A 23,246-nucleotide genomic window follows, 5' to 3' on the forward strand; every position below is an offset into this window, starting at 1 on the left:
ATGAGGAGGAGAAGCAGCACTAACGGCAGCAGGAGAAGCTCTATTACGAAACAACGCAGTGATAATCGGTGTTTTGACGAATTCGGTTTTGCCCTAACTAAAAGAAAGGACCAAAAGCTCTATCATCGATGTCACGATTACAGGTGCGGGATTAGGGTCCATTCTGCTCTGTTTTTATAACTTTCTCTCTTTACTCGTACTTCATAATTGGTTTAGTGATTTCCTTTCAGTTGCAGCTATCGTTAATAGACTTACAGTGTCAAACAAATACATAAAAGACCATCAGTCTTCTTCATTCGCTGGCCGAAGTCACTGGGAAATGGAAAATAAACCGTCTCTTAAAATTGACCAAACTAAAACATTGCATCCACTTTATTTATAGTCTATGTATAACTTCTGAGGATTAAATATTTCATTTCGTCATTTGTTCTGCCCTCTAATATATTCATTGACTAATGTTACTACTAGTTGTGGAAAAAAGACTTCAGGGGTCAATTATTTGCATACAAGCAGTGTGTTGTTGTGTCTGCATATATTGTATAATGTTTGATTGTCTTCATTCTTGGGGGGCTGCTTTTCAGGAAACTAGGACATTCTGTTACAATATGGTTGGTATTGTTTGGGATTTCAATTTGGCGTGGTCTTTTCTCAGATACCCCCAGATGAGCCCAGCCAGGGTCAAGGAACTGTGTGAGCTCCTTAGCTACTGGAAGTGCGGCAGCTTCATCTGCAGAAGTCAGGTGAGGGGCTGACTATTTAATGACTCACTTAGTCATTTAATCTTTTTACTTAACCCAAAAGGTAAGTAAATGTCAAGTTAACTCGCATCCTTTAAATTACATCATTTAAATGACATCATTGTGTGATGTCATTTATTTTAGAGTTTTTTTAAATATTTGTTGTGTCTGTTGTGTTTTAAATAAGCTGTTCCTGTGCATGTGTTCCAGATAGAACGCTATATCAGGATGGGTATTCCTCCTAGTTTACGAGGTCGGGTGTGGAAGTGTCTGCTCGGCATTGACAGCCAGAGAGAAACCAGTGACTTTAACTACCAGGTACTGTTTCGTCAAAAGAACCATTTTTGCGTTTAGCACAATGGTTTGTATACATTTTGTTGTATATTGTATGTTGCTTACTTATATCAAGAGTGTGTTTGTTATGAATATCAACTGTATTCTACTTCAAACGTATCTTCAACAGTGTCAGTATCTTAATATATTCAGCGATCGTTTTTATAAAGTGTGATTTCAATTTGAAAAGGGTGTAAATTGTACACATTTATTTTGGGAGACACAAACCAAATCTTTCACAAAATGACAACAATAAAACATCCTTCCGGCAGAGTTGCTTGTCAGAGGTGCGGGGGGCCCTGGTGGACCTGGGGGTCAGTGAGTACGGTGTCCTCTCTGCTATAGCCGCGCTGAGCGACACCCAGAATGACCTTGGATCAACCGATCAGCCGGTTTCCAGTGGCCTGCACCCAGGTTACTCCAGGGAGGACGTCACGCTATTTCGACAGATCGCTCTTGACCTGCGTGAGTAGAGGGACGCTGTTACATGGCGTGTGTGTGTGTGTGTGTGTGTGTGTGTGTGTGTGTGTGTGTACGCTTGTTGTCAATATGTTTGTGTTTGCATGGTTTCAAGGATGAAGGGAGGGGTACGAGGCAGATGCGCAAACAATTTAAGTAGCAATATGTCAAATTTCAGTCGTACAATATGAGTAACAGTGTATTCAATAGTATCTGAAGCTGTGATGATTCCCCAGAGCGTTCGTTCCCGTCCCACCGCTCCCTGATGGGGGACAGTCCTGAGGCCATCGAGGGTCAGGCCAAACTCTTCAGGGTCCTCATCGCCTATGCCAAGTACAACCCAAAGATCGGATACAGCCAAGGTGGAAAGGCAGATTAGTTTATTCATATTTTATTCAATCTATGAGTGGGTATCCATACACAGAAGTTTGTATGTATTTGCGTACATCTCAGTAAATCACAGTAAATCACAGCTCTTGTTAAGCTGCAGTATAAACTTTAACCACTGGAGGCCAGCAGAGGGCTAAAGTTGAATCAGTAACAATGGGGATTATCATGAGCCATTGCAGCCATTGAGTTCAGTAAACCAAATTCACTATTTTTTTCCAATATAAATCTGGGTTGGTTGCTGTAACCATACTTCCACACCTTCCATTGTTGACGTTATACAAAATGTGTCACTGAGCATCTGCGTGTGTGTTGTATTTCCCCTCCAGGGATGTCCTACCTAGCTGCAGTGCTGCTGATGCAGTTGGGAGAGGAAGAAACCTTCTGGGCCCTGGTGGTTCTGCTGGATAAGCCCAAATACCTGGCCCAGCTGTTTGACCTCAACCTCACCGAGTAAGGCTGCCCTTAAGCTCCATTGCCAAAACAACAGCAGACAGAATTAGACGTGCCTGATGGTAGAACGCACGATGAGCTCAAAAGTCAACATTATAAATAGCCACTGGTTTTTTGTTGTTTTGCATGCAATTAAGGTAACTTGTGTATTGGATAAGGTACTGTAAAATGTGATTGGCTGCTGCACAAGACTAATAATGACCATCTTGTATTTTGTCCAATAAGGGTCCAGCATCAAGTGAAGGTGATTCATTATTTCCTGAAGCATAGGAAGCCACAGCTCTCACAGCACTTGGTAAGTAGTATTCCAGGTGGCTATATGTAAGACCAGCTTTGTTAATTGTTCAAATGTATGTATTCATAAGCTAAAGATATCCACTGTGCGTTTGTTACACATAGGGTTTATCTGGGAAGGGCATTGAGACATTTTTTTAGAGATGGCATCCTTTTAATAGACCAGTCAACAAAGCAGTCACTCCAACTTTTAATCTGTGTATCCTGGTGTAAAGGTAATTAATAATGAGGAATTTCAGGTAGATCTATGTAAGGGGGACTTCACAGGCCTTTGAGTGCTCTTCTGACCCAGTTATAACCAAGTGACGAGAAGTTCATCCACCCTTAGGGGCCTCTGTGGCATCTATCATCAGATGGGCCCCGTTTCTGCTGTCATCTACTCTATTTCTCGCATAGAAACAACCCCTACCTTTCTACCCAGCCACCCAACAATTGTGTCTTCAGTGTGGTTCCACTGGAAAACACACACACACACAAACACATAGTCACACACACACATGCACGTGGACATGTACACCACACACTCACTCTATTCACACACTCATCTCTACTCTCTTATCTCCCATCATTTGTGCTGCTTGAATGTGTTGAACGGGGTAGTGCCTCACAACAAGACGGCAATCGGCCTTTTCCCCACTGATATACACCCACACTCAAATAGGTAAAACCTATGTAGAGACATTTGTAGAACCTATGGTTGCTGGCTATATTATGGTATTACATTTTAATTTTAATGAAGCTATTATGTTAAATATGTTAAATATTGAGGAGGAATTATGATTAATGCAAAAGGGACATATCTTTCAAAGCAATGGATTGGCTTAATCTCCCTTTTGTTGTTTCGATGCATTGACTTCTACTAATAATGATGACAAACACATATTGTTTGAATATAGTGATTGTTCACAAGTCGCTCCTGCTAAATGATTCCTAGTTGAATGTATAATAATTGGGATGGGCAAATAAACCAAATCCCGTGCAACAGAACAATGTCTGTCTGAATGCCTACTCTACTCTGTGATCCAGGAGTCCATGGGTGTGTCCTCGGTGCATTTCATCATGCCCTGGCTGCTGACCCTCTTTACCTCTCTGCCCTGCTGGGACTCTGTGCTTGCCGTATGGGACCTCATCATGCTCAATGGTAGACCAACACGTCTCAATACAGGGCCTAAAGCCTTGTGTTTAATGTAATGTGATGCCCAAAGCACATGGCTGTGTCTAGACGGCTATAATTGTTCAGAATGTACACGTCCAAAATGTTGGATATTGCGAAGCAAGCCGAAAAAATTCAAGCTCTGTTCAAACAATATGATTCTATTTCTTCTTCGGGTCGGTGGACATTTAAGGACTGATGTTCACGGTCTGTGGGCTTTGGGCTACAGAACCCATCTTGTGGGAAAGCAGAATGTAAATCCCTTTTTTGTGTGTGTGTGTCCAGGTGTGTGTGTGGTGTTTCAGACCTCTCTGGCCATCATGGAGCTCCTGGAGCCTCTTCTGCTGGTTCTGAATGACGAGACCGCGGTGCTGCCACTGCTGCTCAGACTGCCTGTCAACATGTGGGTAACGCATATTGACTCTATTGAAAGGAATTTGGCCATTATTTAAATCATGCAATACTTTGAATAACTAATAGTGTGGCGTTAGACACTTGTTTTTGTTTACGTTGTTTTTGTGTGTGTACACAAAAACTAATCCTTTTTGGGAATGTGCATCCCACTTCCTTGCAAAACAAGTCAAACGTTTTTGTCGTTCCTTCAATAGAACTCCAGGCAGCTCATGAATATCAATCGGCTCATCAGCCTTCCCAGACGAGACATGTTTGGGACATCAAGCCTTTTCCCAGAAGAAGGAGAAGTCTCATTGTATGGCTGTGGTTGTGATTTGCTTCTCGTCTATGTTTGGATTAAGCATCCTTTTATGCTAAGCTGGTGTTTCCTCCGTGGCGGCTCCCATTGAGCAGGCAGTCGGACCCCCCACTGTCCTCCCACCCCTCAATGTGTTGAATATAAACGTCACATGCCCCCGGACATGTTTGGTTGTCATGGAGCTGTTGTTATGGCAACCCCAAGGGGTCACCGGGTTTGTGCGTACGGCAAGTGCGTCCGTGACTGCCCGGTCACCGTTGCTTATTAAAGTCCCCTTTATCATATTTGTTTTAACTACTAATCTCCTTACAAGTGCTTTGTAATTCGGCACACATACGGTGTGAGGCGAGTGTGGAGTAGTTAGAGCAGTTGGAGTTGGTGTAGTAGATACACCATCTACTGCAGGTGGAGTTGGTGTAGTAGATACACCATCTACTGCAGGTGGAGTTGGTGTAGTAGATACACCATCTACTGCAGGTGGAGTTGGTGTAGTAGATACACCATCTACTGCAGGTGGAGTTGGTGTAGTAGATACACCATCTACTGCAGGTGGAGTTGGTGTAGTAGATACACCATCTACTGCAGGTGGAGTTGGTGTAGTAGATACACCATCTACTGCAGGTGGAGTTGGTGTAGTAGATGCACCATCTACTGCAGGTGGAGAAGGTGGCCCCTCAAGTTTGTGTGCCTTGGATCAGGACCAGTCAGGTGCTGGGCCGTTTGACTCCTTCGCGACATTGTGATAAAACACGTCATGTTCAATAGACACGCAATGCCCGAGTTAGAACTTTGGGTTGAGAAGGACAAACCTTGTTTGGCGTAGTTATAAATGGTAATCAAATGAGACACAAATCCAATTCTACCTCTCTACTAGACCAGATTTGAAGATTATGCTCCCTTATCCTTTATACCTGCACTTTGTCACGCGTCAGTTTGTCCAAACAATGTTCGTGACTTTATATCCACAGATTAAATGGTTTTAAAAGAAGATTCCTGAGTTGATTCAGATGTGGGTGGATGGGTTTGAGTTCATTGTTCCTGTTAAGACTTGGTTAAAGAAGAGCTAAAATCTCAAAGCATTCTGGGAAGGAGCTTCAGCCTTTTACGAGAAGACGAGATGCAGACAGCTTCCGTCAGCATGGATTCAGGAAGATTAGACCATTAACAAATCACCTGACCTTAAAGAGTAGGCCACTTCTTGGAACAACTGTATCATGCACCTTGTAAAGGCACTTTCCACACTTAATCTAAGTTATTGCAGTTGTGAACCCTGTGATGAGACGGACTGTTGTGTTGCTGTGCTTGTTGGTGCGGCAAAGCCATCACCCATGTGGGCGGTTGCCAAGGAGCTGCTATCTGAGCTCCTTCACATCCTGGCCGCCTGGCCTTGGCACTGCTGCCATGACCTGGTCATGAGTCAACGTGGCTAAGTGGTTTCCCAGCCTCGTGGGCCTGATCACTTTACAGTGGGAAGATTCTGCTGAGGAAGGCCCAAACCCAAAGGGAAGGCAACAAGGCTGGGTTGTACGTTGTTGGGTCAGCGGGTGCATTACCAGAGGTCTTGAGGTGAAGGAGTAAATACTTTTCCCGGTCTCTTTGAACGTCTTTGCTTGTGATGCGAGTTGGTGAAGTCTCTCCTGTTCTGATTAGTGATTGGTTAAGACGGCTTATTCATCCAGCCCTTTCTTTTTTATCAAGCTGTCAATCAGCTGTCATCTGCATGCCTTTGGCTACAACAATAACCCCAACCCTCTGACTACGAACTACAACCAAAGAAAGAAAGATTCTCCCCCCTCCTCGGTCTCTATGGGAAAGCTATTTAAAAGATATGTAACAAACGTGACTATCTCTATCTACCTACATTCCCCCTCATCTCCGATCAATCACATACATTCCACACATAGTACACAAAACTACAACACGTATGCACGTATAGCTCAATGCTAGTTCGCCGTTGGTATGTTTTTTGTTTGTGACTAGACGACACAGAATAAGCACATCAGCGCAAACAGTTTGCGTAAAATGCGTCTGGACGCAGTGGAATGACAGAATCTCTCGTAAAGGAACAAACAAAATGGTCCTCTGGCAACGATGCATAGCAGCACAACTTCCATGCACTGATCTCCCCTTGTCGTAGTCCTTTACTCCTTACCCCCCCCCCCCCCCCCCCCCCCCACTGCCTGGCCTTCTTCATCTATTCATCCCCCCTGACACTGTGTTATTCTGCTGGGTTTGACACAGCATTTGTTTACTCTGAACTGACACAGTCAGCTCCTCTACTTGCTGTCCTTTTGTTTTGTTATAAACAAAACTACTAGGGCAGAATTGTATGGATGCCGAGCGTTGTAGTTTTATTGATCTGAACAATTCAATCTCACACACTCCTGTTGTTTACAACAAAAAATGATGCAGTTGCTTCTGTGGCTCTCTACTTTCCGGCCTCAGACTGCTTATACAATGGACTCACAAATGTCATTTCATGTCCTAAACGGAAGCGGATCCATCCTGAAGGGTTCCGGACATCCCTTCCTTATTACCCAAGTCCCTGCTGCGTGATGGCTCCCTCTCTTTTCTCTGGCTCTCCATGTGCTCGATCACCCGCCGCGAACATCCATCTCAATTTCCGTGGGATGCAGTTTGTCACAATCCAGTAGACGGAACAGCTCAAGCGTGTAAGCTATCCTCGTTACACATCATGGATTTTAATCATCATCTGTTCCTCCCCTGCTCGTCTGCCGTCGGCACACCCATGCCTCCCGTATTCAAACTTTCCCACAGTGCTCCCTTCTCCAACCCTCACTTGTGATTGGCGATGCTTCCTTCTTTCTCTCTCTCTCTGCGTTTCCTTGCTCATTTTCGGTGTCTCTCTGTCTTACTCCCGCCCGGCAGTGCCCAGTACTCCGTTTTGGTGCCGGCCCTATGGAGAACCGAGGTCCAAGACTGGGAGATAAAGTGCATGAGCAGCCTGGTGCTGGACGACACACTGCATGGACCTGCTGCTGGTACGTGTATGCACGCACGCTCACACACAGTCTCCCAATCACTCAACCACACACACACACACACACACGTTCGTACTCAGTGAACACAGTGGGTACTCGTTGTACAGAGGGGGTACGGGCTGAGGCCGACAATGGAGACGGCTCGGCATCAAACGCCGGTAACTCAAGTCCTACCTCAAGCACTTAACCCGGTAGTTTCCATCACACTGGGCCTGGTTGTTGTTAATTTGTTGTTGAGCCCCCCCCCCCCCCCCCCCCCCCCCCTCCTGCCACTGGGCCTGGACCTCCGGGAGGACGACATGGCGTCGTCGTCTCCAGGCTTCCTAGACAAAGGAGGAGCACAGTCAGCCTCTGTCTCGCTCCTTGTTCCCTCATTCAGGCCCTGCTTGCTGGCACACATGCTTGGCCAAGAGTGCTGGCCACTTCTTCGATTACAGGCCCATCGGTTCAGCTTTCACAAAAGGGGCCCCCTTTTTTTTTTCTTTTTTTTTTGCACCTTATTTATTAGATGTGTATCCCTTCGCATTTTTATATTTCTTGTCTGCATATTTCTTGTCTTCAGTTGTCAAAGGTCATCGCAGTACACAAATCAGTGCCGTATTTTCCTGCGATTTTAAATGGTACACTGCCATACTTTTGAGGTTTGTGTTCAACTCCCTGTACAACATCCATAAATAGATCAAATATGCTTATTTTTAAAGAGAGTCGTGGTGGTTCATCTTTAAAAGATCAGTAAAGTTTGTGTGTGTGTGTGTGTTATACAGATTCCCAGGCCACAAAGATGAGTCACAGTGCTGTTGATATTTGTATTCATTTATGTAAATGTGTGCATGCATCTGTGCATATGGGGCCCCAGTGAAGGGATAGAGATGACAGCCAAGAGTCAGTTGCTCTTTCGAAGAGAAGGACATTTTGTAGATTTAGTCCTGGAGACTTAAACACCGACCAGTGTGTGGTGTTAAATCCATTGCACTGGCATTGTGTGTGTGGGTGTATGCATGTGTGCGCATGTGTGCCAGTAAGGATGACTCATCCACTTTTCCAGGTCTGTCAGACAGTCTAGCCCCCGGCTCGGCAGGTAGAGAGAAAGGAGCTGATTCACTCCAATGACCCCCATCAGTCTCTTTCTTGCTTGCTCTCCAAACCCCCCTTCTCTCTCTCGTCTTCTACCCCCCCTTCACTCTCTCTGTGTCTGTCTGCTCTCTCTCTGTCTGGCTTTATATTTCTCTCTCTCTCTTTCTGCTCTCTCTGTCTGGCTTTATATTTCTCACTCTCTCTTTCTGCTCTCTCTGTCTGGCTTTATACTTCTCACTCTCTCTTTCTGCTCTCTCTGTCTGGCTTTATATTTCTCACTCTCTCTTTCTGCTCTCTCTGTCTGGCTTTATATTTCTCACTCTCTCTTTCTGCTCTCTCTGAGGCTTTTTTCTTCTCACTCGGTCTTCTCTGTCCCCCATACCTTCTCTGTCTCTCTTGCCTTCCCTGTCTCTCAGGCTTTCTCTGTCTCTCAGGCTTTCTCTGTCTCTCAGGCTTTCTCTGTGTCTCAGGCCTTCTCTGCTCCCCAGAACTTCCCTTGCTCTATCTTTCTCGAACGTCATTCAACACATCCCAAAAAATGTTCAATGTTAAAATAGCCATGAGTGGCTTTCTCAATAAATCTTGGTCGGCACCTGCTGCTAGTATATTAGAGCTGTCGTCTAAGATGCAATGTTGCTTGAGTGGCTTGTGATTAACACGGCAGTCCCCAACGTTTGGAGAGCAAACGCAATCAATCATAATTTAAGCTCCGTCAGGATATCCTTCGGCCCATTTGTTGCCAGGACAAAGTCTGTCACCTCTGCTTTGCAATTAAAAGCCTGTTTTGGAATAATTAAAAAAAAAGGTGAATAATTTAACTGGAGCAGATGGTCAAGATAATTCCTGGTGGACTATTTTAATCGAAGTAAAATAACAAACCCCCAATATGTTTTCATTATAAAAAGTGTTATTAATTGCATTTATTCCAATATTCATTTTGATTACAATATTAAAGAGCCAGTGAACTCAAAGCACTTTCTTTTTGTTTTAAATGTGGTCATCTTTCTTATATGATCGTCAACATAGGAATTTATGCCATTTTATCACTGTTACTAAAATAAGTCCCCAATTTCGAGAAAAAAGGGGTGTTTTTTCTTCCCAAAACGCTATGTAAATGTTCAGCTCTGCTGAATACACAGGTGGCGTTCTTTTCATGACGTTGGACACATGACGTCTCTTTCTGTCTCTATTCTGCCCCTTGATTGTCAGACTGCCGTTTCTGAAGTAGTCTGACGTCACAACCAAGGGGCACGGCTGGCGTGGTTTGTGTGGACCTGTGGAGCTCTGTCTGGGCAGCAGTTTATTTTATGTCCACGTCCGAGTGAGGGTTATGCTTCCCGGACCCCTATAGTATAACGCTATGGTGGGCGGAGGTATCATAAAGTTGGCGTGGGTCGTAACCATTGGGACAACACCCCACCTATTTCCTAGAACTTAGTGATTGAATTCCATCTGTAACAGTGGGCTCACTGGCTCTTTAATATTACATTGTCTTGTTCCATTTTATGCTGGCTGCTTTAAATAGATTACAATTTTTGTGTAAATGTTTTGCCCCAAGTACACCACGCTTACGGCAAAATGTGGTCTTCCTGAACTTAACCCACTCAAATCAGCCAGAATAATATTTTCTAAGAGCAAGAAGGAATGGCAGCAAGGAAACCCTGGCTGTTTTCCAGTTGAGTAAGTGGGTGTTTTGGGGCAGGGGAGCAGGTGTATGCTTAGTCAGGTTTAGGTATGGGTTCTCGCATCTTCTGGTTCAGACTGCTGCTTCCTCCAACCTTTAGAGAGACCTTGTGGTCTCTCTAAAGCCTCTTCTATCTTTATTTTTCTAGTCTTGCTCTACAGCCCTCTACCTGTATTTCTCTAGTCTCTCTCTATAGCTCTCTTCCTTTATTCCTCTAGTCTCTCTCTATAGCTATCTTCCCTTATTCATCTAGTCTCTCTCTATAGCTATCTTCCCTTATTCCTCTAGTCTCTCTCTATAGCTATCCTCTCTTATTCCTCTCGTCTCTCTCTAAAGCTCTCTTCCTTTATTTATCCAGTCTCTCTCTAAAGCCCTCTTCCTTTCATCTTTTCAGTCTTCTTTCACCTTACCTTTCTCACCTTCCTCTCCGTTACATTTTATCAATTTGACCCCTGCTTTAATTAAGCTACCTGTCTCTCTTCCTCCGAGCTGTAGCTCTGCCCTTGTTTAATGGCCACTTATTTTCTTTGAAATATGCCCTGGCCTCAATTTTCGTGTGTTTTCACCAACCCCCTCCTGCTCCCCCCGGTCACCCATCCACCCACCCTACCTTTGGCCTTCTGTGTCTTTGTTCTTCTCCATGTCCTTGCTCCCTATGTCTCACCCCCCTCCCCCAGCCTTTCTTCTCCCTTCTTCTGTTCCCTGGCCACTGGTAGCAGATGCCGGTGTCCTGTTCCTCCTCAGCGGGCCTCTGTGGTACCGGGTTGTGTTGTCTTGCTGGCTGCCAGGACCCAGTGAAGTGACTCAGCATACAGCCGGCTCCATGTCCCTGTGCAACCTCTTGTATGATGCATTACTGTCTGCTGTGCTTGCATAGCAGTGCTTTTTGTACCTGTAATTTCAGCACTGCAGGATGTATTTCCTCTCCATAATTGTTTCTCTTTTTTTATTATTCCAAGAGTGGGTTTCTCTCTCTCTGTCTCCCTCTCTCCATGCCGCTCTCTTCTTTTATCACTGCCTTATATACAGCATTATTGACCTCAGCCCATCTGTCGTCTGGTTGTTTTGCTAGGCTGCACAGGGTGTGTGTGTGTTTGATTGAAGGAATATATGTGAAGAAGGCATCCACATATTCAAACCTTTTGTCTAAATAAGGTCATCCTGAACAGTAGCAAGCCAGGTACAGAGCAAGCTTGGTGACATTTTTGCCCTATTCCCTTTACAGGAAACTGTTTGCACTTCCAGCAATCAGTGTTGGTTGTTAATCCTTTTAGAGATTTCTCTGAGGGTGGGTTCGGGTTTAAAGGTGAAGTGGATGAGAAGGTCTTGTTGCAAGGTCAGGTTAAAATGTAAGATGATGGAGTGTCAGGATAGGCCAGGACCTATGGGCAACACACACGTACAAACACCCACCTACAAAGATTGACATGGCAAAAATCTGTGATTGTAGGCTCAGAACAAGTCTGTGTCCCCTAGAGACAAAGAGACATTTATTTTACTTTTCTGTCCAGACAAGATGTTGGCGTTCCTCTAAATCCCTCCACCATTACCCCAGTACTTGACTCCAGTGTTCAGTTTGGTGAGTCTATAGGTCACTGATGAAGTCACTGATGTCCTCGGCAGTTTCCAGTTTCACAACATTCAGCCTGATCCTATCCGTTTCAGCAAGGGCTTCTGGATACGTTTGATGGGAGTACATAGTTACAGATATTAAATCAGAGGATATAGACAGAGTAAAAAAGAAAAATGCTGATAATATTCAACCATGTGTACTCTGGAAAGAATCAGGTGGTGATGACACTCTGTCGAAGAGCATATATGAATGATGTTAAGCTTCTTGTTCTGATGTAGATAATCTGTGTGCGTGTTTAGTGAGTTACCTTTATGACGTTATGTTTGCTGCACATTTCCAATGCTGCTTATCTCATGCGATACAAAGCTGTATTTCCTTATCTTATCAACGAGCAGGACAGTACGCTGGTATAGGGCAAACGATAACGCCAATCAAGGTAGCAAAGTGATTTATTTCCTTTGCTTTTTAGTTCAGAGATTATAGCCGGTGGACGTATGTCATGTTTCTTCTAGTCGTTGTGCTCCGAGGGCCACAGCAGAGGCCAAAGAGAGTCTCTTAGTCCAAGAGGAATGTCACCTTTCTAACCTGGATAAGCCGTGCTAGCCTTCAGCACTTAGCCCGCTTATGACCCCTTGCTTTCTAGTAATATTTGGTCTCCGGAGGGCCCTGCCTCCCACCCGTGCTTCCACCCATTAAGTCTCCTGGCCTGAGTGGTCTTCCACCTGGCTAAGTGTATTCTCTGAGTACCAGGGTGTCCTTTTGCCCTCGTCTGAAACCAGGAATACAAATCCTCCTGAGAGGGTCATGTGGTCCGTGTAACTCGAATAACTTGTCCTTTCCTTTAAGAAAGCCGGAGAAAGTGAACTGACTATTTTTAACACCTTTTTAAAAATAGACCGCAAGTCTCTGCAGGTATCCTCCGATTTTATATTTTCTCTGAGGGAAAGATAGATATTCTTCTAGGGAATGCTTGACTTCCTGAAGGACTAAGCCTGGTCACAGTGTGGGTCTTATAGTCTGCTTTCAACCAACGGTACAAGCTAAGCTTTCAGTTCATCTCCCTTGAGTAAAAGGGGTTCTGGAACTTGTATGCACAGTATCCATTTATTGTAGAAAAAAAATGGATGGCCCACATTTTAGCAAACTATAAAATGGGCTTGATGGTTAATTCTACCTTGTCTTGATTAACAGACGAAAATAAAGAAAGTGGAGGAACACAAAATGAGCTTGCGATTCAGGATTCAATTCACTGCTGCTTTGCTCAGAGGACCACGACCCACCACTGTAACAGTGGATCTTGGAGAACCATCTGGGGAGAACAACAGTGTTGCTTGCCATTAGGCAGCCGGTAAACGTGAATTTCTGTTCACAGCCAGTGCCTAATTAGGCAGATTTACTAGTGAACTGAATTAATGAGTTATTATTTTATATTCAATGTGTAGTCGCTGAGATAATAGTTTGCAGATACAAATAGAGATGTTTCATTGGTGATACTCATTTCAAGAACTGCAAGATTTACAATCAATGTAAATCCTCCATTTAGGGTTAGGACTAGGAATTTGGTTTATTACATAAAAAAATAGTTTGTCCAAAGGATTAGCTAGTTTGCAATAGAAAGAAAAGAGTTCCTCCGATTTAAATCTACCAAGATTTCTTTGGTTGATTAAAGCCCTACTGCCCAATTTTCTCAAATATTGCCAGCAAACGGAACAGTTCCACAAGTTTCCAGTTTGTTGTCGTTAATATACATATATTATTATATGTTGCTGTACAACCTCTGTAGCAAGCTTTGACCAAACAAGGAAGGAATGCAACTTTACAGTTTATCTCCATAAAGTAATTATATACACTTGCTCATTGTTTGACAGGGTGATGGCAGAGAAAGAACCTTGTTATGCTGTGTTTTGTCATCAGTATCAATGACAGGGAAATTATTATAAAATATTTAAAGAGCTGAAATTAGAGGGCCCAGGATCCATTTTTAGATTGTACGTCACTAGTTTTGACAGGGCTAATCACAGTGCTTAGTCAAGAAGTGCTTAAGTTGAGGTCCTTTCTTCTTTGCTGAACATTTCCTTTTGGAACTTGGCTCCTTTTTTCTTTTTTTCTGATCAACCCCCTCCTTAAGGCTTACTGCTAATAGACCAGAATCCCTGTTGGACCTTTGCTCCCTCTGGGGCTGAACTTTGACCTTGCAGTATGCCTTCAGGCCCATTAACTTGCAGGTGTTGAATAAACGGGCTATGGTCGGGTTCAAACATCATAGGCCATCACCAGGGATCCATCGGCAAACTCCACCGGGTTCCCTCACACTATTCTCCTACTCCTGTTCCTACTCTGTCTTTCTTCCTCTTTGTTCTCTCCCTTCCTCCTGCCACTACTTCCCTCTACATGTATTTCCACCTGCTTCCTCATGACCATCCATACTTCCTCCTTGTTGCAGTCCCTTCCAGCCTTCCTTCCTTCCTTCCTTCCAATCCCCCTCGATCTCCCTCCATCCTCCTTCTTCCCTTGCCCTTCCATTGTCCCTAGAAGGTCATCGTGTATATGTGGGTTCTAACTGTAAAAGTTATATTGTTTGTCTGGTTAAGTTTTCATTCATTCATTAATATCAGAATATGACCTATGTTCTTTGCAAAATCTGTTTCTTAAAGTCCTAGACAACACAAACATACCAATGTAATGCAGCCAACGGGCAAACCCGACGGTAAGGAAGCTGCTGCCAAGGACCTGATTAATGAGACCCAATGCAGGGGATTAGGTTTGTATCCTAAGCTAAGCTATTATGAGCAAGCATGATTGTGCTGCTAAGTTTGGGCCTTCCTGAACACCAGAGAGTTGTGTGTGTGTGTGTGTGTGTGTGTGTGTGTGTGTGTGTGTGTGTGTGTGTGTGTGTGTGGGGGGGGGGGGGGTGGGGGGGGGGGAGGGGGGGGGGGGGGGGTGATGCACTTTGTCTGTGATGACAGGATAATGAATCGTTACAATCTTTGATGTAATCAGCATGGTGAAGATCAGATAATTATGCTGATTGCACTCCTCTCACTTGTCAGTCTGCCCCATAACTTGTGTGGACCACAACGTTCTCTGCTCACAACATCGCTCAAGGTTACCCAGGATTCATGAAACCTTTCCTTCACCCCGTGCCTTACTCTGGATCCCAGTGGAATCTACCATGCCCACTGTTCATGGTTTACTATACAGCCAAAAAAAACCCACTTCTGTTTTGGTTTTGTAGTGGCTGTTATTCCTTTTTCCATTTGTTCCCACACATAGGCCTGGTATAGAGTTTCCTGTAGCTCAAGAAAAACATGCTCCTGGCCACGCTAGGAACGGTTGCTAGGTGAAGCTCACTACTTTGAACATTGTTGCTTCCCATCTACAGTTGACTCAACAAGTTCCATTGTAAAACCCTTTTACTGTGTTCACTTGTTTGTTAGTGCTGGTGTCCTTGTGCGTCATTGTGTAAATGTGAGGGGCGAAAAGGGGCCTTGCGCCTCTGTGTGTGTACATGCCCTTTGACCCTATCAATGGCAGTGCAGTGCTCCCGTTTGCTTAGTTTCTTCTTTAGCCTCTTATCTTCTTTCCTCCTACTGTTGACTCCTCACCTCCCATAGCATCTCAGAGTCCTGGAACTGGTTGAACTCCCCAGCACACAGACAGACAGACAGACAGACAGAGTCACACACACAAACACAGACAGACAGAGTCACACTTAAAGAGGGCATGCAATTCAATGCATATTCCCTCTGTCGTGTAGGTTATACTTGCTCCTTTTCCGGCCCATCTCCCTCTTTCTTTTTGAGTTTCCAGACTGCACAAAGCAGCGGGGGTCCACGCTGGCACCCACCCTGTGTATTGTCGTCACCGTTCGTGGTGTTTCGGAACGAGTCACAGCCTCAGTGTCAACCCTGGTGTATCCCGTGTCTCTGGATGTTTTTCTAGCACACGTGAACGTGTGTGTCAGCAGGTGATAAGAAGAGCAGAAATGTCCTCCTGTAGTAAGACCGCAATCCAGCCTTCAATCATATAATGGGAAGAATAAGACTAAGTGAGCTCTTTTCTCAGTTGGTTCAGTGCTGTGGAACTCGTATGTTTTTGACTTGCATGCAAGGTCATTCAGCATTTTAGTAACCCCTAGTCAAGCTGTCCACCTTCAAAGTTAGATAAGTCTTTGAAGCAGGAGCATCTTTGATGTTGGAGAGACTGATAAGATCGCTGCACGTCCACAGCCTCAGCCTGTCTGAGTGTGTATTTGTCTGTTTGCCTGTGTGTGTGTGTGTGTGTGTGTGTGTGTGTGTGTGTGTGTGTGTGTGTGTGTGTGTGTGTGTGTGTGTGTGTGTGTGTGTGTGTGTGTGTGTGTGTGTGCTATGTTTGTGTATGTGTGGTTAGGGTGTGTTTAACCTTGGTTTCTCAGATTAAGGGTATAGCTTGTAAGAATCGTGAAAACTGAACAGGATTCGACTCAACAAAACACAGGTGAACTCAAAAGGCGTTAAGATTCAGATTAAGCAATTTGCTGCAACATATTATGCTACTGTTGAAAAGTCAGTACATTACCATTGTGTCATTTTGCCAGAAAGGTAATGAGATCAAGCCCATATATTCTTACTCTGTAGGCCAAAAACTCAAACTCCGAGCATAAATGCCTAGTTTGAATGTTTATCATAATCAAATTAATAATACATAATAAAGGGTTTCTGTATTAATAGTCTCCAAAGGGATATGCGGTGCATGTTTCCCTGACTGTGCGTATGAGCGGTTCTACACAGTAAGTCACCAAGCAGCCCAGCAAATCTGTAGTTCTGCTGATTAGGTGCCCACGTTATCTCCCCATACAAACACACGTCTTGCCTCTCTACACACTCCAACGATGATTATTCACTCACCCCACCCCTCTCTTTTCCTGCCTTTCTCTCTTCTTGCTCTCTTTCCTCTCCTTCCTCTTTGCCTCACTCTCTCCCTCTCACTGTGGCCTATCTCACCTGCCCTCTGCCCGGGCTGTGTCATGGAAACAGCCGAGCGGCCCCTTTGTGTTGTTAGACCGTACGCTAATCACCAGGAAGGATGTAGGGAACGCAACGTAGGGCTGCCAGGTTCATACAGTGGGCAGAAAGCAAGCAAAACAAGGAGGGAGCCAGAGTCTCCTCGTCCACGGTCGCCTGCTGCCGCGCTGGGAGACGGAGACTCAATAAAAAGGTTACAGCGTTTGATATCAATACACTTATATAAACATTTCTAAATCAATGATCCCAGGCACACATTTTTTAATTCAGAGGCTGTCCAGAAGAATTGTATTCTTCTCAACACACACACACACACACACACACACACACACACACACACACACACACACACACACACACACACACACACACCCCTTTTAAGACCTGTGTAAACCAGGCTCAGCGTTTTAGCATTGAGAGCATAGCACATTCAGTCTTTTCATTCTTTTAGAACATAATCTCTCAGCACTTTAGAGCTACTGTCGAGCTCATTGTCTGCGATCTGGCCGCCGGGCCGCTGGTTCTGCTGAGAGCAGCCTTGTACAGCAGCTGATACGGCTTCTCTCTTACAGGTGTTCCAATGCCCCGACCCATCCTCTACCCCAAAAGCACAGCGCTGGGTGCTTCAAACGCACAAAAACACAACCTTGAAAACTCTGTGTCATCAGCATTAATACCTGGACATTGAGGAATCAGCAGAGCACAGCGTCATCTGAAACGACAGTGTGTGCGGGCGGGCGTGCGGGCGGGCATGCGTGCCATGCGGTTCACCTTCTGTACAACACAAACGCTGTCATTCAGACCATCTCATTATATCCCTGAGTCATAGAGACACCCCTGCGTGAGCTCAGTGCTGCCGGGTCCGTGGGTGGGTGGGTGGGTGTTTGTGTGTTCTGACAGCCAACAGGAGGTCTCTGCATAATGACAGGGGGAAGTTTAAATCCCTGACACAAACCAGACGCTGACCTTCACTACCTGTCTCTTAAGGCGAAAAAGGCCACAAGCTTGTTTCTGTCCATATACGTCTGCCTGGTCTGAGCAACACCTGCAAAAAAAATCGTTCCCTGCTCCATCTTAGTGCAATCCAAGTAACAAACCTGTCTCGTGCTTTTATTTTTAAAGATTGTGGAATAGAACGTCTGTCTTCAAGTTAACTTGTACTTTCCATCGCTGTCTCTTGGTGTGAGACACGGGCACAGAAAGGGTTTACTTCACACCTGCTTGTACACATGTGGTGTCTATTGTTCTGAGGCTCGGCTAAATTTAGCTTTAAACCTCAGCCCCCAAATTAAAGTGTCACACTTGCACTGCATGTGTGTTTGTTTGTGTGGGGTGCTAAGTGTTTGTCATTATGGCATTAGTCGTGTAGGGTAAACACCTATTTTGGAGTCCTGTGTTGATGCTCTTAGGATCACCCATTTATTATTCAAGTGTGTCTAGTGTGATGATCCAGTTTTTAATGCTGTAGCTATTTTAAATCTGTCAGGTTTTGACTGCAAAAGCTCAAAAAGCTGGCACAGTTGAAGATGGATTTAATAGAAAGTCAAGCTAGCATTATAAGAAATTGCACACATCATGTAGTTTACCCTGAATAGGCGGTCTGTTTACAGAGTGTATTCACTGTTTAATGTTCCGAGACTTCTAATCTGTAAAACCGTCCCCAAAATATGTGTTCTACTACACCGAAATGCGAGCAGCGTTGAATCTTTACATGCAGCTTCATGGCTTTCTGCCATGCTTTTCAGGTCATAAAAACACTGACTCATACACGCACATACGCAGGCCCTCTTATTACATGCTTTACTCACGCAGATACCAGGCCTCTGAGCTCACCTGGGGATGACACATCCACTGGTGTCTTCCTGCTGTGTCTGAACATCTTGAAAACATTTGTATTTTGTACTGTGCCTTTTGTTGATGTCCTGCGCTGTGTTGGTTCTCCATATGGGAAAGCTTGGCTGGTAATAGTGAGCAACTTTATGTTTACGAAAGGTATGTTTTGTAGTCCATCCAGTGATTGGTAAAGCCTGGAGAGTTAAAAAAGAGGTTGAGGTCTAACAATGGATACAATATGGAGTTCTAGGGTAGTATTCACAAGGCTTATGAGGAAAGCGTCAAACTGATTTATTTCTACAAGTTATTTTTTTGTTTAACTTGTAGAAATCAAACCTAGGATCAACCTGCCACAGCTAGGAAAAGCTGTTTATTAATTACTCATGCCTAATTTATTCTGCAAAACCCACAAAAAGGTAATGTCGAAATCACCCGTTGTGTGGCTTCTGGTGGCCCCCCAGAGACATGCTTTGACTTGTCTCTGCAGTTAAATGTTTGGCTTTGGACGGATCCTCTCCTAACCCACACGTCTGACAGTGATTGAGATGAATTGGAAGGCGGGAGAAGGAAGTTGGAGGGAGCAAGAGAGGTTGGGAGATGGGATAAATGAGAAGGGGAGAGAGAGGGAAACAGCCGGGGGTTATAGTAGAGGGTGAGGCGTGCCTGGGAAAATAGGTTGTTCTAACATTGGAGATAGCTCCAGACTGCTATCTGCCTAGTCTGGCATGAGACCGGGTGAAACCGCCCCACCGTATCATTTAATCTTCCGGTTTGACAAGGGCCTTGTTCTGGGACCATGCACTACACCGATACGCTGGTGCAAATTCCATGTCAACATTACAACTACCCTCTGGCCGCCCACACACAGTGCCGTAGCAGCCAGATCCCCTCCCCCTATTCTCCAGCATGAAGAAATAAAATGTTGCATTTAAACGGTTAATTGTTTCCCCAATTAACTAAATGTCAAATTAACCACCACCAAAGACCCAGATATAATCCTTAATAATCTTGGTCCATATAGGTGAACCGAGAGTGTAAAATTGCCCTTGATGTGGTTTCAGTTACGTTCCAATAAAGTATGACAATTTCTGATCTTTTTTTGTTTGTTTCGTTTTTTCCATAGAGAGGCCAAGACCAGAGGGTCATTTAATCAATCCGGTCCACGATGAGGAGCACAAGAAGAAGGAGAACATCGCAATCCCTTCCCAGCAGGAACAGAAGGCAGGGAAGGGTGAGTACACCGCTTTTAGCCATTACTATCATGTAGGGGGATCTTATTCACTGGCCCTGTAGTTCTCTTTATCCCTAGTCGCTTGTGGTAAGACAGGGTTAGGTCTAGAGTCTTATATTTTGGTAACTAGCTAACTAGTATTAAATCCCTGCATTGTTATGACCAGAGTGAATCACGAGAGACGGGCCAACAGCAGGCATTACTTATAGTAACAAGACGTTTTTCCAGGTAAACCAGATAATCTTGCTGAACAAAGTGCAGGAGGAATACCATTCGAGATTCAGGATTTGATTATACAATTGATGAAACATGCTGGTCAGCTTTTTTCAGCTTGATATGCCTATTTTATATACCATTGTATTTGTTAAAAAAATGAAAAGATGCCTTCCCTTTATTCATCCCGGACGGGAAATTCGGGGAAATTTCATGATGTCTTGAACTTTTGGGACTTTTTACATTTTAATATTGAAAGTCAAACTTGCCTTCACTTACTGCGGGCATGACTTCACTAGCGACAAGAAATGGCTTGTCTCAGGATGGTTCTAAATCAAAACTAAACTATCCAGTGACACGAGCTTCCACATCCTTGGGTTTCTAAGCTCTGATACCTGTCAAAGTCCAGTGCAAAGACATAGTGGCACTTACAGTTACAATAGAGTGTCGAGAGAGAAAAGGTAAGCTTCACTGTACAAAGAAGGGGAGGGGTCTGCCGAGTATTGCCCCTAAATCACTCCTCAGCAGGCCCAAGGCTCGAACCCTCCTCAGGACAAAGCAAAGGCATTCTTTGACTGGTAAAAAAAGAAAGAAAGAAATACTATCCTTGTTTCTGCCTCTTCACTAAATCAAATGTAATTGAATCCAAACCAGGTAGACTTATAGGCAAACCTTTTAAAGCTTTGAAAATAATGGAGAAAAAAAAGATTGTCAGTTTAGGCCGCTCCACTCTTTCTCTTGATATCTTTCTCTAAATCTTGTCTCAATATTGTCTGCCGTATTGTTTGTGTTATAGTGCATGTGGGTATGTGCATCATGTGCTTGCTGGCGCACAAACATGAGGACAACGAGCGCTGGATGAGTGCATCACTGTATTCACAGCTTGTTAGTCTACCCCCTGTGTAAATATGGTGAGCCACCGATAACATTCATTTGTGTCACACAAGGATTCATTCTCTCACGGCGACAGACATGCATACAATCACACACACGCATACCTGCACAAACGCACGTGCACACACTGAAGGACAGGGTATTCAAAATGACCCCTTTGCTGGTCATTTTGCTCAATTAACCTAAACTTAAACTTACCTAGTTTACTCATCGTTAAATGTAACCATTCCGTGCAGGTGAATTGTGGATTCATTTCCTCCGATTTGCTATCCAACATATAATAACGGACTCCATTAACAGCACCCATAATTCAAGACTTGAAGCAGCTGGCTGTTGAAACAACAACAGTATAAAGAAGCAGGCTGCCAGTGAGCCGAGGTTTCGTGCCTCTGAGTCTACTTTTTATCTGTAATGTGTTTAATCCTCAGTCATCCCAGGGCAGCTGATCATTGTTTTAGTTTAAGCCTCAACTTGAACCGCTGTCCACATACACGTATATTACCATCCTCTTCTGGTTACTAGGTGGAAAACAACACATGTTTGTTGCGTTACCTTAGATAACAAAAACAACTGTGGCTGTGTTAAGTTAAACAAAAGACGTTCAGTTTAATGAGGAGTTAAGAGTACCTAGTCTTTTCTTATGCTTTCAATACGCTTGCCCTCAATCACTCTGCCCCTCATTCTTCCCAGCTGCTAGTATGAATTCCGGACAAAGGGTAGGCTTAAAGGCGAGCTTGGTCGGAAGGCAGAGTAAGCCTACCTTTCTTACCTTTTCAAAGTGTGGCACTGATGTATACCTGTTCTGGATTGGAACTTGAAATGGGGCAAGTTGAAACAATATCTGAAATCCCCCAAAACAAACAAGCTCACTATATTTATCAGTTAGTCCATGATGTTTATATCCCCCCCTCCAACAAACCATACCATATAGACATTTATTGGGAACTTCTCATAATTCAAGCAGAGTTCTAGCTGGTTAGTCAAAACTGTTTATCTTCAAGCAAAGGCAGTTGAAGGCTTTGTGTCCTAATGTGTGTCACACACCCCATTTTGTTGGTTCCAAAAGGCATTTTTTTGTTATTCAGTCTGATCGTTTCAACATGCCCCATGTCAACGCTCTGAAATGTATTGTTGGTCATGTAACAGCTTTTTTCCCCCTTTTTTCTTTTTTTAGGGGCAGTGGGTGGGGCTAAGGGTGTGTTTACCCGGCTGATGCGGTTAGCTCAACGCAACCTCCTGGACCCAGCCACCCGCTGGAGGGCAGAGAGGAAGGCCCCGGCCCGGCCAACCAGCCCTGTGCCGGGGCCCTTCCACCACAAGGGCCGCGTCTCCGCCTCGCTCACCAAAGCCCGCGTGCGTTCCTCTTTAGCGTCATGACAACCATTGTATGTGTTTCAGGAACTCTGCCGCTCATTGGCAGAGATGAGACCAATAGTGTGGCTATTAAACGTGGTTTACCTTAGACGGTTTGTCACAGCAATAAAATATCTCTTTTGGAATGGAGAAAACGTCAGTATTTGGTCACTCAAATGGCAAACTATTTCCATTAAGACACATGCAGCTGCCTTCAAACACAAAATGAACATGAACATCAAACGGACAATAGCAGAGATCAGCCTGGGACACACTTCATTGAATCATGTGTGCTAAGACTAGCGCGCGTACACTCATTCGGTTTCAATTCTATTAATGATATATTGAAGCACAGATTAATAGTCATGTCCTGATCCCTCATTTGTTTATTGTGGAAATGTAATGCGCTTGCCTTGGCGCATTGCTTTTGCCACAAACCCATGGCAAGAAGTCAACGCTGCATGCAGCGTAAAAGCGAATAAATGCCTGTGACTGTTGGTTATTATTATTTAAAATAATTTGCAGCCTTTCTCCTCCACTCCACTAAACAGTTATTTTCATATTTTCTTTCTCCATCCTCTGGGGATTCCAACTTTCTTTCAGTCTAGTCTGTCTTTTGCTCCCTCTGTCTCTGTCTCTCATTCTCTCTCTCACCAATGCAGTGTGTTTTGTTAAGCTATTAGAGCAGGCTGAATCTTCAGGGGGCCAATTCTCTGAAAGACCCTTACAAAAGACTAAGTGTCTGACCAGTCCACTTTCAACAGCCTCTCAAACCCTGCTTCAGTTGCCAATACCCCCTGATGAAAACTTGGCCCTAGTCTCTCTCTTTCTCCCACTCTCTTTGAATTTGTCCAACAC

At 44.3% G+C, this 23,246-nt stretch overlaps 1 protein-coding gene across 1 annotated transcript; it reads left to right on the plus strand.

Annotated features, from left to right (window-relative positions):
* LOC307080188 (USP6 N-terminal-like protein) lies at window positions 1–21,498 on the plus strand (the record flags this gene model as incomplete). Its single annotated transcript, XM_079742826.1, has 12 exons — window positions 1–143; window positions 653–740; window positions 948–1,055; window positions 1,343–1,535; window positions 1,766–1,891; window positions 2,246–2,369; window positions 2,595–2,664; window positions 3,690–3,804; window positions 4,102–4,219; window positions 7,418–7,530; window positions 19,821–19,928; window positions 21,464–21,498. The coding sequence occupies 12 exons, from the start codon at window positions 1–3 to the stop codon at window positions 21,496–21,498; spliced, it is 1,341 nt and encodes a 446-aa protein (XP_079598952.1).
* Between the last annotated feature and the right edge of the window lie 1,748 nt (window positions 21,499–23,246).

Source organism: Pollachius pollachius (genome assembly GCF_949987615.1).
Source record: "Pollachius pollachius genome assembly, chromosome: 9".
In the NCBI taxonomy this organism is placed as follows: domain Eukaryota; kingdom Metazoa; phylum Chordata; class Actinopteri; order Gadiformes; family Gadidae; genus Pollachius; species Pollachius pollachius.